Source organism: Schistocerca piceifrons, chromosome 1, assembly GCF_021461385.2.
Source record: "Schistocerca piceifrons isolate TAMUIC-IGC-003096 chromosome 1, iqSchPice1.1, whole genome shotgun sequence".
Lineage (NCBI taxonomy): Eukaryota > Metazoa > Arthropoda > Insecta > Orthoptera > Acrididae > Schistocerca > Schistocerca piceifrons.
Genome location: NC_060138.1, coordinates 757,190,513 through 757,205,093, shown reverse-complemented (window position 1 = coordinate 757,205,093; position 14,581 = coordinate 757,190,513). Strand labels below are relative to the sequence as shown.

The following is a 14,581-nucleotide window of genomic DNA, read 5'->3' as shown; positions in this document are numbered from 1 at the left end:
AAACCTAACTAACCTAAGGACAACACACACGTCCATGCCCCAGGCAGGATTCGAACCTGCGACCGTAGCGGTCACGCGGTTCCAGACTGAAGCGCCTAGAACCGCACGGCCACACCGGCCGGCCAACATCACAGGTCAAACGAGATTAATCATCAATGAGTCTTCTGAAATGTATGTCACGCAAAGAAAAGAAAAAAGTTACTTCTTTCTACGTGATAGGAGTAGTGTGTTCAGTGAAGTAGCTGCGTAAAGACGAGAAGACGGGATTGGTCTACCCGACAGCGCTGAAAGAGAGGTTAAGAGAGTACAGGCAACAAGTGATTCCATCTTTTGATTTATATTTCCACTACTTTCATAGTATAGCTTGTTCAGCTGTGCATATGAAACATTGTAGATTGTCTGCTGGCATGGAAATTCCTTGCGGATAACAGTTTCACTGCTAGGTCATTCCTCGTGAAATCAGTAACCTTGTTTTTACTGCAATCATCAGCAGTTGATGTATGGAAACTTTCGGAGTTTTGCTAGTACCGATAGTGCTTCAAGCGCAAAAGCATTCATGTGACTCCACTTGATCTGAGGTATTCTTCGACTATGTTGAGTGCCGTCGACATGGGGGCTTCTTTACTCGGTGCTTCAGTCTGAAACCGCGCGACCGCTACGGTCGCAGGTTCGAATCCTGCCTCGGGCGTGGATGTGTGTGGTGTCCTTGGTTAGTTAGGTTTAAGTAGTTCTAAGTCTAGGGGACTGATGACCTCAGATGTTAAGTCCCATAGTGCTCAGAGGCAGTTGAACCATTTTTAGCTTATTTACTTTGTATATCTATTCCAACATTTTTTACTTGTCCGTAAATAAAACAGTCATGTTCACTTCTGAAACTAATACACTCATTAACCACGTAGGTAGGCCGGACAAACCGCGCATTGCTCGACTTCCAGGAGCATATGAAAAGTACTTATCAACGAGGTCAGTTTACATAACGTCTATACCCACAACGTTGTCATCGGCATAAGGCTGAGGAAAGGTTAGGAATTAGTGGCTAAGTAATGGCGAAATGACGTGCTTTGTTTCAGAAGTTTACTAGCAGTGTTGTGAGAGATAGCGTTAATTGCTTCGAGTGTTTACTGAGCTCCGAAGAAAGGGCGATCTTTTACTTGCAGCCGAAGCATATAATTGTAGATATTTTCGACTCCAGCCGCATCTGACGGCTGATTGCCTGTAGATAGTATGCTCAAGACCCGTCCCTCGCTATCTTATCGCTGTATCTATCGATTCGAATAGATCCACGTATCACGGATCTATATGTGCCTGGACTGCAGTTATTCGAGCAATATATATCGCTGAGAAGGCACAACATGTTTTTGCTGCTCATACTGTGTACTTCTTTCCTCGCGGTTCATGGTGAGTCTCTTCATATTACTCAGTTATCGATAAATGTCTTCGTCGTACAAATCGTGTATTATTCGGAATAAGAGGTTGTGGTTTAACTTACGGTAATCTGAACGTTTAACTGCAGTTCCTTAAGGTGTATAAGATGTAGTGAAGTCATCTTCATCGCGTATAAAAAGAGATATGGTGCTCATAAGTCAAGTTGTTACGTATCACTTATTTTGTTCCTCTGTCTTTAAGGAAGTTATTGTGACACTAATACTATAATATACATCGTATAATTATTCCTCCTACGTGAACATCCTTTCTCAAATTTGAGCCTCTGTGCGTGAAATAGGTGTGTGATGTATGACCTTATGCACTCATTTGTTTATGTCTATCACTCATCCAGTCGGTGTCCATATAGCATTTTAACGGGTAATAATTTCAAGCTATTCAGCTGCATTTACGCTGCTGACCCATAAAATTACAAGAAGTATATAACTGACGTGAAATGTACAACACGCTCAGATATGCGAGTCATTAACATTTCAGCGGAACCATGTGAAGTAGATAGGAGTAAATTCTGCATGTAAAGATAGATTATGAAGTTGATATATCACTCAAAAATCGTATTTGAATATTGTTTTTTTGTGAGAAGATCATGTTATACATCGTGTAAAAACGGATTAATTTTTTATGCAAAGGTATAGTCTCTGGATTAAATAGTTTCCGAGGCCGGAAAACCTAGCCCTTTGTTTGTAGCCATAATTCATGGAAAGGAAAGCGTTTTACCTACTGTGCCAGAGTACGTCATATAATTTGTGGCTGAGCCACATGTTTCAATGTTAATCCTTTCATTGTACCAGGATAATCAGTCTTTTTTGTTATTTCATAAAATGACATTCGTGAGATCACCTTTGTATGACTTGGCAGCAGGCTAATGCAACAGTTACGGTGGTCCCACTGAGCGTAGTTCATCTTGGATCGTTAAATAAAGGTTAAGAACATGCTCAGATAACTTGATTAGACACACAATACGTAGCACACAATAAAGCTTTGAGAGAAATGAGTAAACTGTATGCTTCTAGTGAACTCTCTCATTACTTTACTGATGAATGTATACGTTCACGGTCGCAGTCGGTTAACATAATGGTTTTCGAACAGCGTCATGTTGTAAAATAAGTGTAATGGATGAAAAACAAACGACGTTGCTTACACTGTTGCAGTGGACTTACTTTCGTTTTTCTGAGGTAAATGACGCAGAGGAATGAAATGGCAAACTTAAATGAATCGTTTCTTTTGTTCTTTTATTTACTGTTATTTTAAACATGACGCTGTTCTACATCTTGGAAATTTTTATTATAATTTCTGTGGTTTTTATCCTCGAGGAAAGCAGATCCACAAGACTTTCCATAAAAATCGTCTCAACACATATTGTACACCATTACATCTTTTACGTGCAGTCATACTGCGGTACAGTAAGATAAGTAATCTGTTCCTCATTTCCTTTCTCCCTGACAATTGAATCTGTATGCCTTATTAAATAAAAAAAAATTAAAAATAAAAGTTTTTTATGCCTAGACCGCAATTTTCCTATTACAATTAATGTTCGATAACTAGCGTCGGTTGCTATCTGCACCACCTTCAAGTCGTTCAACACATGAAGAGGCGATGAATGAGCATTGGAAAGTATCGTTATCTGTAGTCATGCAGCAACGTGCATTTTGTAAATACCAAAACAATAAAACAGTACGTAGTCGAAAACGTCACCGCGAGTGAGCCAGTTAGATTCATCGCGATGACGTTTTGAAGTACGTACTGTTATTGTTTTGGTACTTACGAATGGATGTTGTGGTATGACTACAGATAACGATGCTTTCCAATGCTTATTCACCTCCTTTTTATATTTTGAACGATTTGAAGACGGTTGCAGATAGCAATCGAACATTAACTGTGGTAGGAAAATTGCGGTCTAAGCATTAAAAGCTTTTATTTTTAATTTTTTTTATTTAATAAGTCACACTAAGACCACCGTCTCTCTCACCTGACCATGGTCAGGCTTCACTGAAACTGTATGGATATTTGACAGAGTCCATGATTTATTCTTCCTGTGACCAATGATCTTTTGCCTTTCTTATATGACAGGAAGGTACGGGGATATCTCTCCTTTTCGTACAGAGTCAATCAGTTCACTACAATGTTATTAGCTTGAGAGGTCGATAGTCTTCTGCCCAACACATACAGGGTAAATACCGTACGCGTGGTCGATTCAGGATACTGAAACGTGATATTCGGCAAACGATGGCCCAAAGAAGACGACGTAATTTTAACGTTAATCGTCTTGACTCTTAGTATTTACAGAGATACCGAAGCTCACGTAGATCGTTTTGTGGAACAACACACGTTCTTAACTGGATTCAAACGCACCTGAAAAGAAGAATGTAACGCTTATTGATATTGGCGTCTGTGAAAAACGAGCTAGAATTGAAAGGCAAGCTATCGGAATCGGCCAAAGTGGGGCAAAAAAAAAAAAAAAAAAACGCGGGAGGATCCTTATGGAATCTAGAATCACACTTCAAGAAAGGTTGTTCCAGAGCAGTCCGATAAAGTACTATACGACGTGAGAAATCGAGTCTTCAGATTGTTTAATATAGTGATAGAAAAAATGGTTCAAATGGCTCTAAGCACTATGGGACTTAACATCTGAGGTCATCAGTCCCCTAGACTTAGAACTACTTAAACCAAACTAACCTAAGGACATCACACATATCCACGTTCGAGGCAGGATTCGAACCTGCGATCGTAGCAGCAGCGCGGTTCCGGACTAAAGCGCCTAGAACCTCTCGGCCGCAACGGCCGACACAGTAATAGATGTGTGGAGTTTATGCCGATGCAAGACGCAAATAAAAGTCGTCTGGCTGAATTTTCATTCGTTGCTGATACGTCTCGTGCCACCGTGCACATTTACAGGCGTCGTCAAGAGAGCAGCTTCATGTTCTCCGTCACAACCTTGTTCAGTGTATTTCGTTCAGTCTGTCCGTTCATACCAATGTCCTAATAAAGCGTGCAAGTACCTGGCGATCAGAAAAGTTATCCCAAACTCACCGCGCTGTTCTGCCTGCATTTCATTCACACTATTCGCATTAAACAAGCGTGTCTCGTTTCCACTCATTTATGAACATCTCTCATTTCAGGAACACTGGAACAGAAATGCTCTGACGTCAGACGACACGGTTCATTTTACGTTTTGCGGCGCATACATGTAAACATCAGTGTGAAAGAAATTCAGGAAGAACAGTACGATGGGTTTGGGATAAATTTTCTGATCGCCAGATACTTGGGCGGTTTATTAGGACACTGGTATGAACGGACAGACTGAACGTCATACAGTGAACAAGGTTGTGACAGAGCACATGAAGCAGCTCTCTTCACGACGCGTGTAAATGTGTACGGTGGCACGAGACGTATTGGCAAGGAATGTGAACTGAGCCAGACGACTATTATTCACGTCTTACATGGGCATAAACTCCATACATCTATCACTATATCAGGCAATCTAAAGATGTGATTTCTTACGTCGTATAGAGTTTTATCGGAATGCTCTGGAACAAGCGATAGATGATACTACTTTTTTGAAATTTGTTGATGAATAAACGTTTAATAACAACGGTATGTATATTTACGTAATATGCGCTACTGGACAGAAATCAGCGCTCTCTTTTTTAGGTATAATTGGAACGACCGTGAAGTGAAACATGTGACGTGGTATCGTAGGAAATTTCATTGTGTTATCTTACCTAATACCAGACGTGCTACATGGAAATGCGTACGCATGCAAACATTCTCCCCGTTGCTGTACAAGAGATACTACTGTGTTAGAGACTGTGTTTGTGGTTCCAGCATGATGTCTGTTCCACATGTCAGTCGTGTTGCAGCGCAAACATTGAATGAAATACAGACAGACCATTGGATAGGGCGAATATTAAAATAGAATTACCTGGTAGGTCGATCTATCTGACTCACCTTGATTTATTTCCGTGGCAGCATTAAAAGAAAGAGTCTACCATAAAGCACCGAACATGCCAGGTGACATGAGCCAACGATACGCCATAGGGGGCGCCGCCACATCATTCACTGATGTGTCATATCTTGATATATCGAACGGCGATTAGAAACATTCCTTGCAGTTGAAGCGCCGGCACAGTTTATCGGCGTTAGTAAGTGAAGTAGCAGCTCTGCTACAGCAGCCGCAAGCAGGCCGCGGTGCCATTAGACGCAGAGCGGACCAAAACATTATAACGTCGGATGCGGAAATACCATCAGGCCGTTTCTGTATTGGAACCAGGGGCCAGCGCTCGCATTAATGACGACGCAGCGGAACGGCAGACCTACCACAACAGGAGCAAGCCAGTTGCCCACTTTGTGATTGAAAGCAGTGAAAGAAGAGGACACCAAACCTGTATAAATACCCATCATTTTCACTGTAGGCATTCTCAGTCCTACAGTTACACAGAGTACGCGAAGGAACTCGCCCCCTTCTTGCAGCGGTGTAGCGTAGATCTCTAGGCTCTAGGAGAGCGTAGCGTTCCAAAGGATTCGAAAAGGACACAGGTCTTCCCCGTTTTCAAGAAGGGACGTCGAATAGATGTGATCTCTAACGTCGATCAGTTGTAGAATTTTGGAACATGTATTATGTTCGAGTATAATGACTGTGCTGGAGACTAGAAATCTACTCTGTAGGAATCGACATGGGTTTCGAAAAAGACGATCGTCTGAAACCTAGCTCGCGCTATTCGTCCATGAGACTTAGAGGGCCATAGACACGGGTTCACAGGTAGATGCCGTGTTTCTTGACTTCCACAAGGCGTTCGATACACTTCCCCACAGTCGTTTAATGAACAAAGTAAGAGAATACGGACTATCAGACCAATTGTGTGACTGGATTGAAGAATTTCTAGATAACAGAACGCAGCATGTCTTTCTCCATGGAGAGAAGTCTTTCAATGTAAGAGTGATTTAAGGTGTGCCGCAGGGGAGTGTCGTAGGACCGTTGCTATTCACAATATACATAAATGACCTTGTGGATAACGCCGGAAGTTCTCTGAGGCTTTTTGCGGATGATGCTGTGGTATATCGAGAGGTTGTAACAATGGAAAAGTGTACCGAAATGCAGGAGGATCTGCAATGAATTGACGCATGGTGCAGGAATGGCAATTGAATCTCAATGTAGACAAGTGGTAATGTGTTGCGAATACATAGAAAGAAAGATAACTTATCATTTAGCTACAATATAGCAGGTCAGCAACTGGAAGCAGTTAATTCCATAATTTAACTGGGAGTAGCATTAGGAGTGATTTAAAATGGAATGATCATATAAAGTTGATCGTCGGTAAAGCAGATGACACACTGAGATTCATTGGAAGAATCCTAAGGAAATGCAATCCGAAAACAAAGGAAGTAGGATACAGTACACTTGTTCGCCTACTGCTTGAATACTGCTCAACTGTGTGGGATCCGTACCAGATAGCGTTGATAGAAGAGCTAGAGAGGATCTAAAGGAGAGCAGCGCGCTTCGTTACAGGATCATTTAGTAATCGCGAAAGCGTTACGAAGATGATAAACTATAGTGGAAGACTCTACAAGAGAGACGCTCAGTAGCTCGGTACGGTCTTTTATTGAAGTGTCGAGAACATACCTTCACCGAGGAGTCAAGCAGTATATTGCTCGCTCCTACGTATATCTCGCGAAGAGACCACGAGGATAAAATCAGAAAGATTATAGCCCACACAGAGGCATACCGACAATCCTTCTTTCCACGAACAATACGAGACTGGAATAGAGGGGAGAACCGATAGAGGTACTCAAGGTGCCCTCCGCCACACACCATCAGGTGGCTTGCGGAGTATGGATGTAGATGTAGATGTAGATGTACCTCTTACGATAGGCGACGGGGCGACATGGTTTGCAAGTTGCCACCACGAGTCTTGGGATCCACCGCTAAAAAGTTAACTTCTGCCTCTAAATATATTCCTGTGAACTTGGTGCAATCCAGCTAGTGAACCTCCTCGGGCTCCCTACATCTTAAGCTGGGCTTCAGTCATAGAGGGCAGCCGTTCGTAAAATGGCTCAAATGGCTCTGAGGACTATGGGACTTAACGTCTGTGGTCATCAGTCACCTAGAACTTAGAACTACTTGAACCTAACTAATCTAAGGACATCACACACACCATGCCCGAGGCAGAATTCGAATCTGCGACCGTAACTGTCGCGCGGTTCCGGACTGAGGGCCCAGAACCGCTCGGCCACCGCGGCCGGTAGCCTTTCGTAACCGGGATAGTGCAGCCAGCCGTCTGCGTTTATTTGTGAAGACAAACTGACGCTGTTCACTTCCGCTCGCCGGAGCTGACACCACTGATGGGGGCTATCTTCCACTACAAGAATCACGGCAGGGTTCCAAATCTGCAGGTTCGTCCTGCGCTGAATTACAGAGTCATGTCACGACGGTGGGCGAGCTGCGAGAGGCTTCCCGCATGGAGCAGCCCTGCTCCGCTGTTGACGTCAAGCAGGCTACTGTACAGCCACTGCATCAGGAAACGCGAGCTCCACTGCTATTAGCCCACACCAAGGGGGCGTAACTATTTTGGAACGATGCTGAGAGTGCTGTAGCGTGTTTTCTAATAAAATGTGTGACTTTTCGTATTTCTTCCTTGAGTCATCAGCGGTCAGCATCCTGACGTTCACCCAAGGCCTCAACTCAACCCTACCATTGTAGGGGCCATACGCATACGGCCTCGACACAGTCAATGGGAAACAACTTGGACTTATATATTAAGAGAATCATAAAGCTAGGAGAATCACTGTGGGTGATATGTTTAGTTTACTGATTTGTCTACTAAATTTAATTACATTTTCCAGTGGCATCAGTACTCATAGTTGTCCGGCAAAAGGTATTTTATCTTTAAGAAGCATGTAATACAGCAGCAACTCTTCCTGAACTCAGAATTCAATGCAAGATATTTTCCGTGGACAGTGCCCTTTCTCATTATTGAAAATAGGTTGTGTCTCTATTTCAGTGGTGATAGGTAAGTGGCCCTGGGGATAGTTCAGATGGAAATATATGTGCCGAAATGCAGATGTTCCAGAAAATCTGTTCACTCGAAAACGACGATGTATACATGCTGGAAAAAGTTTACCAAGCCTCTTCTGACGTACTAGAAGTTAACATTTTAGTTCCATTAGCAAACACCATAGCAGCGCCCTGTATGTCTTCATGAAGTAGGACCAAGAAGAAATATATTAGAAAGTCCAGACTGAAAGTCCGACTGGCGGCCTTTGCACCTTAACAGCCGATTCCGGCCGAGTTGCGCTTGAGTTTTAACATGTTTACGTTTCGGGAAAAGTTTCAACGCCAACATTGACGAGTGTTCTATCTCGGTAAGATCTTACGAATTCTGATAAAAATTTTAAAAATGCTTGCTTCAGTGTCTCGGTTGATACAAGGATTTAGAAGATTATTCTTGCGACATAATTACGTGCCTCTCTGCGTTCGCCGGAAACCTCGTTTCGATATCTTTAAAAGGTGATGAAATAAAAAAGGTGTTACGTCTAACGCTATTCAACTTGTAGAGATTCAGTCTTGCGTTGTTCCTTCCATGTGGCAATGACGGTTTAGTTTCGAAAAATTGGAGAAAGACGTGAGAAAAATTTTCTCGAAGGTATCGATAAAACATTGAAGTGTAATGCTCTGTATTCGGTGAGGTCACTTAGGGCGGAGGATGAGTTCAGTTTGTAGGTAACTAGGAAAGAAAATCGGCCGTCCTTTCCTGAGTAACCATCTCACGGTCTGCTTGAACCGATCTAGGGAAACCATGGGAGACCTCACTTCATCCGCTAGCGAATCTAATAAAATCACAGCGATATCTAACTCTGTAGAAACATCGAGATATCATGACACATAATTGCCCATAAAAGCCAGAGACCTACACTGAAGCTTGCATCACACACCTCTCGTGCCTGAGAAAACTGAGGTGGATTTAATTTTATCCATCACACAAAAAGGAAAAAAAAACAGCAAGCAGCTTTATATTATTACACATGAGTTTCAGGGATCATACACTCAATATCGAGTGCTTTTGAACCATAGAGATAAAATGAGGGATACGATGCTTCAGAGGATAAGAAGGTATGAGGAACAAATGACCCAAAATGCATTATTTCCGTGCTTGAGGGGGCTTAGCTAAATATAAATCCACAAATTCTCTCTATCCCTCTCTCTCCCCCTAAATCGTACCACAATGAAAAAGAGACTGGTTACACCTCATGCCTACATAAACTGCCAGTAATGTTATTGCGCAATACAACTCGATTGGCCAATAGCTTTCTTTGTAACTGGTTTTCTCAAGACTGTTCTTTCAGTGAGAGGGGCAGGGTAAATCTCGTTCAGGTCTTCATGAACGGACCGTCGGTCCCTCAAGACAGTCACCCATAATCGCCGCCAACACATTGTCGCAGAATCGTCACTGGTTGTTTGGAACCATCATATTCGGGAGATTCTCTGCGGCTCAGAGAGGGCGCGAAGAGAAGGGAGTTAGCTATTGAAATGAACTGTATTAGAATGAACTATATTGGCAGGTGTATGGAGAGTGTTAATTATAAGTTCGTAGGCTTCCACGGCCGCTATCGCTTTGGATAAAATAATTTTGGGTATTGGGGCCGCGTCATTGTAAAGTACAGAAACAACTAAATTGTCGTCGTTCGATCGACGTGCTGCGGTTCTCGTTCACAGTCAACCACCCTGAAGAGTACCGCAGCAGGTCGGTCGAAACGTCGGCAGGTTAGTTGTTTTAGTAGTTTGCTATGACGAGGCCCAATATGTATAATTATTTTATCCGACGTGTTAATTATTTCTCGCTTGTTCCTTATCCTCTAAGATCGTTTCTGACAGCTTCTTCCCATTCTTTAATATCGTCATGTACATCTATAACATGCACATTGTTCTGCACATTGGTGTAATTTGAAGGGGGGAGATTGAGTCTCGAAATTCATTGCAGTTTTTGTGGGTAAAATATAGTGACCCGATCGAATATTTGGCGGTCCTAGCACAAAAGTGATACACGTAAGGTATTTTACTCGTTACAGCCTTTCATTCATTATCTCAGACTGAACAGTGCGTTGTTATCCATGTCAGTCAGTATTTTCCACTTGTAGTGGCCGTGCCTACAGCAGGCTGTCCGCCTTCCCACAGGCTCAGCGCAGGAGCGCATCGTGGGCGGCGTGGATGCGTCTCCTGGCGACTTCCCGTACGTGACGTCACTGCACCGCAACGGCGAGCACAACTGCGGCGCCAGCGTGCTGGACGCCTCGTGGCTGCTCACCGCCACCCACTGCGTCAACTTCGAGTAAGCACGCCACCTGCTGTGGCCGATACGTCGCTCGTAGAAAACGTGCCATTCTTGAATTGGAGCCATTGCTGCTGTCATTTGTGTTACAGGTCCTACTACAGCACTTAAGAAAAGAGAAAGAATTGCAAGGAGAGTAACATGCACGTTTGTGTACAAACAAAATCAGAGTACAAAACTTTTACCATTTTGTATGAATCAAAAATAATATAATTACACATAAAGAACTCGCTCATTTGAAGACACAGTTTAAATGGTAGTCCAACCAGGGAGCAAAGATATCGTGTATAGCGCTAGCAAAAAATATCCCAAAGAAACATGAATAATACAAAAGAAATTCGACAAAGGACTAGCTAATCACAAAAACCATCTTCATTGTCTAGAACAGTGAGGCGATAGAATTTTGGATAGTACACTTGTAACAAAAACACACTGGCGTTAACGTTTCAATAATTTACTGCAGGGCCATACTGGAAAATATTTCACAAGATTTTTGTTTTGCATAAATTAACTAATGGCAATTTTTAATCACACTTGAATATGACGAGAAAGTGAACTCTATTAAATACTGTAAGGAATTTCATTTGGCAACGCCTTTTCATTTGTTCAGAAGCGTGTCGTGAATAAGAAATTTCTATTAGAGTCATCCTTTTGTTAATATTTGCCAGGTGCACTGTTCCTACTATTTCTGGCACCCATATTCAGCAACACTTATCACAAAAAAGTATTTGTTTAATATTTATCTACTTGAAAAATCCTATATTCACATATCTTCTTGTTTCACCCGTGTATATCTCCAAAGTTAAATTACAGTTAAGTTTATGTCTCCGGATGCTACGATTAACTTTCTACTTCATTTTCTTACTTATTTGATAGCTGATTCTAATTATTGGTTACTGGGAACACATTTTCTGCATTGTAAGAATTTTTGGATGATGATGAAGAAATGCTGGGAGAGAGGCAAGAATCTATCAATTATATTCTAATACTGGAAGAGAGGCAATAATCCATCAATTGTATTCTTAGATGTTGAAAAAAGTCATGAGAGTGTTGAAAAGGAGAAGGTATGGAAATACCTGAGAAAAAGGAATGCATATGAAGGCCTGGTTACGTAAATCCAGATGCTGTCACAGGACTGTATTCAGCAAGGCAGTGTACTGTCCCCACTACTGTTCATCACTGTTGTGGATGATATAAAAAGGAACACCAAGAAAAGTATTTGTGAACTAAATGCAGTGACTTTGCTGCATATGTCATGATCTGGGGAGAAACAGAAGAGGAAGTTCCGACTGGACTAAAGACATAGAAGTCCTGGTTTCAGAATTGTAACCTCCACATCAGTGAGGCCAATACAGTGGTGATAGCAGTCAACAGAGATCGGTATCCCACAAGTATGAAACTGCTAGGAATCCACCACATAAAGTGTGCAGACAGTTTTCCATACCCCCGGAGTATAATTTCTATGGAAAATCGATCAGACGGGAGAGCTGCTGAATTCTACCACAAAGTGAGAACCCTTTTCCTTGGCACTAAGATACAAAAAAAGGCAAAATTAGTTATGTTTAATAGCTACTTCATACCGATATTTTTCTACAGTATAGAAGCAAGCAGCATCACAAAGAGAGTCATCGAGGCATCAGGCATCCGAAATGAATTGCCTTTGACACACTATCCAGAAAACTAAAGTGGAAAAGTTAAGCAATGAGGGGATGAGGAAGAAATTCAGAATCTAGCCATCCATTTTAGACAGAATTAAATCCACACTACTATGATAACGGCATGTAATGGCCTTCGAGACTACAAGAACACCCCAAGTCAAATTGGAAACAGAGATGGAACGATAACGTCCAGTTGGAAGAAACAAAACTCGTTGGTTGGGTATAATCAACGAAGGCATCGCTGTCAGAGGAAGGACGGTGGATGATGTCCTCCGTGACAGACTCTACATGGACGGAAGAAAACGGAAGAGGCTCAATAACAGAACGCTGGAAACCGGAACTGTACAAAGATGATGAAATGAAGTTTGTGTATTCTGTTGAGTTCTGCACTTGACTGAAGTATTTTGTACTCATTCAGCCGAAATGATATTTTAGTGGCTAGATCATATGAGGGGCTTGTTTCAATAGTGCTACAAGTCCATTTTTGTTCATTTTGACATACAGAGTTCTAAAGTTAAATGAGTGCTGAAAAATCTGCGGCTGAGATAACAGAAATATCAAAGCACATGCCTTCTTGCTAGAGATGAACCTTTCTCTCTGTTTGCTTGGATCACTAATTTCAGAAGCATTGTAGGCAGAAAAGTGGAGGTAATGGACTTGTACCACTACTGAAATAAGGGAGATGAAACATTTACTTGTCTGGTGATAGACAGTCAAAATGATATTCTGATATATCGTTTTAAATTTCTTTCTTTTTTATTTTCATTGTATTTTACTTTTTATTTTTATTTTCTTTGATTTTTTCGGTAATCTCAGTTTCTTTTACTGACTTTTAGTAATGGTCGTCACGTACCTAGCCACATAGGTAAACGTTGTAAAATATGAGGGACAAAGATTGTATAATCTTATAAAATCGAAGTCGAATAATGCACTTACTAGACGTTTTATCAGTTACAGTATCTGTATGGACAAACACCTGACATTCCAGCCCACTCCACATAGCATCATAAGATAAGATAAAATTTAAGCATTTTTCAGACGACCCAATCTAAGACATTTCCAGCCTGCGGAAACAAGAAGCTGTTGAAACATCGTCACTATTAGACGTCCGAACCATGTCTAATAGTACATAAGAAGTTGTATTTGTCATAAAAAGCATAAACTCTGATTTAACTATTTACGGTGTGTCTTTATGTGAAAGGTCGGCGTTATTTTTCTGGTATAAAAATATATCTGGAATTACTTTATCCCTAGAAGTCACACAAATGTAACAGAGCATCTGACAAGAATTAAAGTTCGAGATGGATAGATGAAAATCTAATAATCATGGGGGATTACAACGCAGTGGTAGGGAAAAGGATGAAAGCCACATTTATAGAAAGATTCGGCTCCTGCAGTAGGAATGACACAGGAGGAGGTCTCCTTGAGTTCTGCAATAAAATTCTACTATTGACAGCAAATACACTGTTCGAGAATCACAACAGGAGGGGGTATACTGGAAAAGGCATTTGAGCACCGAAAACTACCAGCTGGTTCACACCATGGGAGACAGAGTTTTCGAAATCAGTTATCACTTTTTATGATGTACTGAGGATATATATACAGGGTGGTCCAAAAGTCCGGAAACACCTTGATGAAATCCAAATGGAGTAGCAAACAAGGAAACAGAGTCCCTACACACGAGGAACGGGAAAGGGGAAACTTTATAGGCTATGCCACTAACATGGCGGCCATCTTGAAATCCGCCATCTTGGATTCAACTCCAAAATTTCAAATGGGAATGTGGTCATGTGACATATCAAACAGAGAATTTCCCCAGAAAAACAATGCCGTTGTTATTTTAAACATAGCTTTATTCATTCTTGGGTTATAGCCAATTACTTGCGGCAGCAGTGGGACGCTCGGCAGCGTAAGTATTACGTACTGAGAAGTCCTAAATTGGAGTCTGAAACGGTGCAAAGTGACTATTCCACGCGTGATATGTTACATATGTTTAACTGTTAGGTATCATTTACTCATGCTATCGTTTTAATCATTGTTTCCTTACTTACAGTTTACAAAATGTCCTTAACACATGAAGAATGCACTGAAATCATCTTGATATCAGGAGAAAGAAGCACACGTGTCATTGCTGAGGATTTCAACAGTCGTCACCCA

The 14,581-nt window shown here is 41.6% G+C and overlaps 1 protein-coding gene across 1 annotated transcript in view; it reads left to right on the top strand.

Annotated features, from left to right (window-relative positions):
* Positions 1-14,581, top strand: part of LOC124774889 (mite allergen Der f 3-like) — a 98,775-nt gene that overhangs the window by 45,315 nt on the left and 38,879 nt on the right. The window contains exon 3 of the mRNA XM_047249550.1: positions 10,613-10,766. Coding sequence (XP_047105506.1) covers positions 10,613-10,766 — 154 coding nt within the window. The remainder of the gene's footprint in view (positions 1-10,612; positions 10,767-14,581) is intronic.